Here is a 1,885-nt window from a genome sequence, read left to right on the forward strand (position 1 = left end):
TATAGCTTTTAAGCAAAAGAGCGGGCTAAAAAGCACCTTCGATAACACTCTAGGGCAACCTTGAATTTTATGTGAGCCCTTCTGTATAGGTGCCATGATTTATGACCGCAAATCGGCGATTTCAGACCACAGTGCGTTGAGAAGAGTGATGCGGTTCATAGGTCGTCCGCAGGCAGACTTCTGTGCACCAGGGAAATCTGGTCCGGCCCTCGTTATTACTGCAAGAGCACGCCACCGGCTAGTGTGCAGCCCGCAGCGTGCGTCAGGGTCTATCCAGGACGTTGCTTATCACAATTGGAATCAACTGTTTTGAAACAGACAGCCGTCAGCTCCTAAAAACTTGGACTAGATAAAGCTTTCGGTTAAGTAACACAGGACAATCCATCAGAGACCGATATTTTGAACGCATAATCCCTTCCTCGCTGAAAACATGATCAACGGTATCCTAGTCTGAAAATGTCAGCTAAATAAAATATTTGATTTCGCGAGAGGTACTGGTGCAAAATGGGTTTAGTCCCTCTATGTATTACATCCACAAAAAAGTAGTCTCTACCCATTGTGGACTATCTAGAATCGCACGAAACGAATCGCGACACAAGGCCACGACCGCACGAAGCCGTTGTTGGAAAGGTCGCCATTTTTAATGACAACGCAAATGCTTGATGTTTTGTTTTGAAGAGAAAAGGGGAAGCCTCGAGAAACTACCATAATCTAGGACAAACTCCTTAGGAGGTCTCCTCCAAAAATAAAAGGAAATTTCTACTCCTCTGTTAAACACTTCCTTCGATTAGACGCTCACTAGGGTAGAGGACACAGTGATTGACCCTTTAAGCCAGGGGTCTCAAACTCGAGCCATGCGCCGAGCCGCGCTTGGGTAGGCCACCCGGTATATTGCCCCACCACCTACGCTTGGCAACGCTCGCTCGACTGGGCCGCATCGAGCCGGCCTCAGGCTGAGTGCCGCGCGGCCTCGCCACTTCTATACCACCGCGCTTCGTGCAACCGATAGCGGAGCGAAACGTTTCGTGGGTATAATTCGGGTCCGGCCAATGAAAGGAACACAAATCTTTTAGAACGTAGAGTGCGAAGCCGAAGTAAGAAGGATGCCCCGACGGCTGTCGGTCGGGGCCGCCCCTATTACTTTAGAAAAATTAAAATACACCATATGAATGCACTTACAAGGCACTATCCGGCCCTTTAGCAAACTTCGCGGGACCCACGGTGTCGGGCACAGCAGAAAATGCTATCCTCATCCTAAAAAAAACTGTTACGAGATGTATTGAGACGTTGATATCTTATTCGCCTCGACTTGCTATGCGTGGCGTTCGCGCGCGCACGATGCCCTCTAGCGGACTGACGCGAACTACTTCCCGCGCCGAACGCCGCGCCAGCCTGAACTGTAAAAAATAATCACGGTCGCCCATACGGAAATACCCTAACAGAAAACGACCACCCTCCGAAGTCCCATTTTTGAAGTCCCTCAGATGTCCCTTTTCGAAGTTCCCTGGAAGTTCCTAAAGGGAGCAAAAAAGGACTTAGGGATTTCATATTCCCTGGACGTTTGAAATCCCGCGGAAGTTCCGCCGACGCTCTGAACCAATCTTTGCTCCAGGCCGTTAGAGAGCTCTAACATGTCTTAAAATACTAAGAGTAGGTGCCCATATACATCTATATATAGTATAGATACAGGCCCTGTGATGTCGTGTGACGTGTTAAAAATTGCCTAGGAAGCCTCCTTCAATATGTTCTGTGAATGATGCAAAATGTAAAATCACCGAGCAAAGGGACTTCGGAGGGATTTCACTTAAAAGGGATTTCTGAGGAATTGCGATGCGCTTGAAATCCCGTTTTAGTCCCCGAAAAATTGAGGGACAACTTTGGAACA

General features: G+C 48.2%; 1 protein-coding gene across 8 annotated transcripts in view; it reads right to left on the bottom strand.

The window, feature by feature from the left end:
- Nucleotides 1-928, bottom strand: part of LOC113214744 (uncharacterized) — a 34,481-nt gene extending 33,553 nt beyond the window's left edge. For 2 of the 8 annotated variants that reach the window (XM_052272469.1, XM_052272465.1), the window contains exon 1: nt 800-928. Coding sequence is in view for 1 of the 8 variants with exons in the window: in XM_052272467.1 (XP_052128427.1) it covers nt 37-96 (60 nt within the window). In the remaining 7 variants the exon portion in view is untranslated. Of the gene's footprint in view, nt 1-36; nt 305-392; nt 620-799 lie in introns of those variants that run through there. The other 6 variants (XM_052272467.1, XM_052272466.1, XM_052272468.1 and 3 more) reach the window with 6 other exon arrangements.
- Between the last annotated feature and the right edge of the window lie 957 nt (nt 929-1,885).

This window comes from Frankliniella occidentalis, unplaced genomic scaffold (assembly GCF_000697945.3).
Source record: "Frankliniella occidentalis isolate FOCC.00 unplaced genomic scaffold, Focc_3.1 Scaffold206, whole genome shotgun sequence".
NCBI classification, from domain to species: Eukaryota; Metazoa; Arthropoda; class Insecta; order Thysanoptera; family Thripidae; genus Frankliniella; species Frankliniella occidentalis.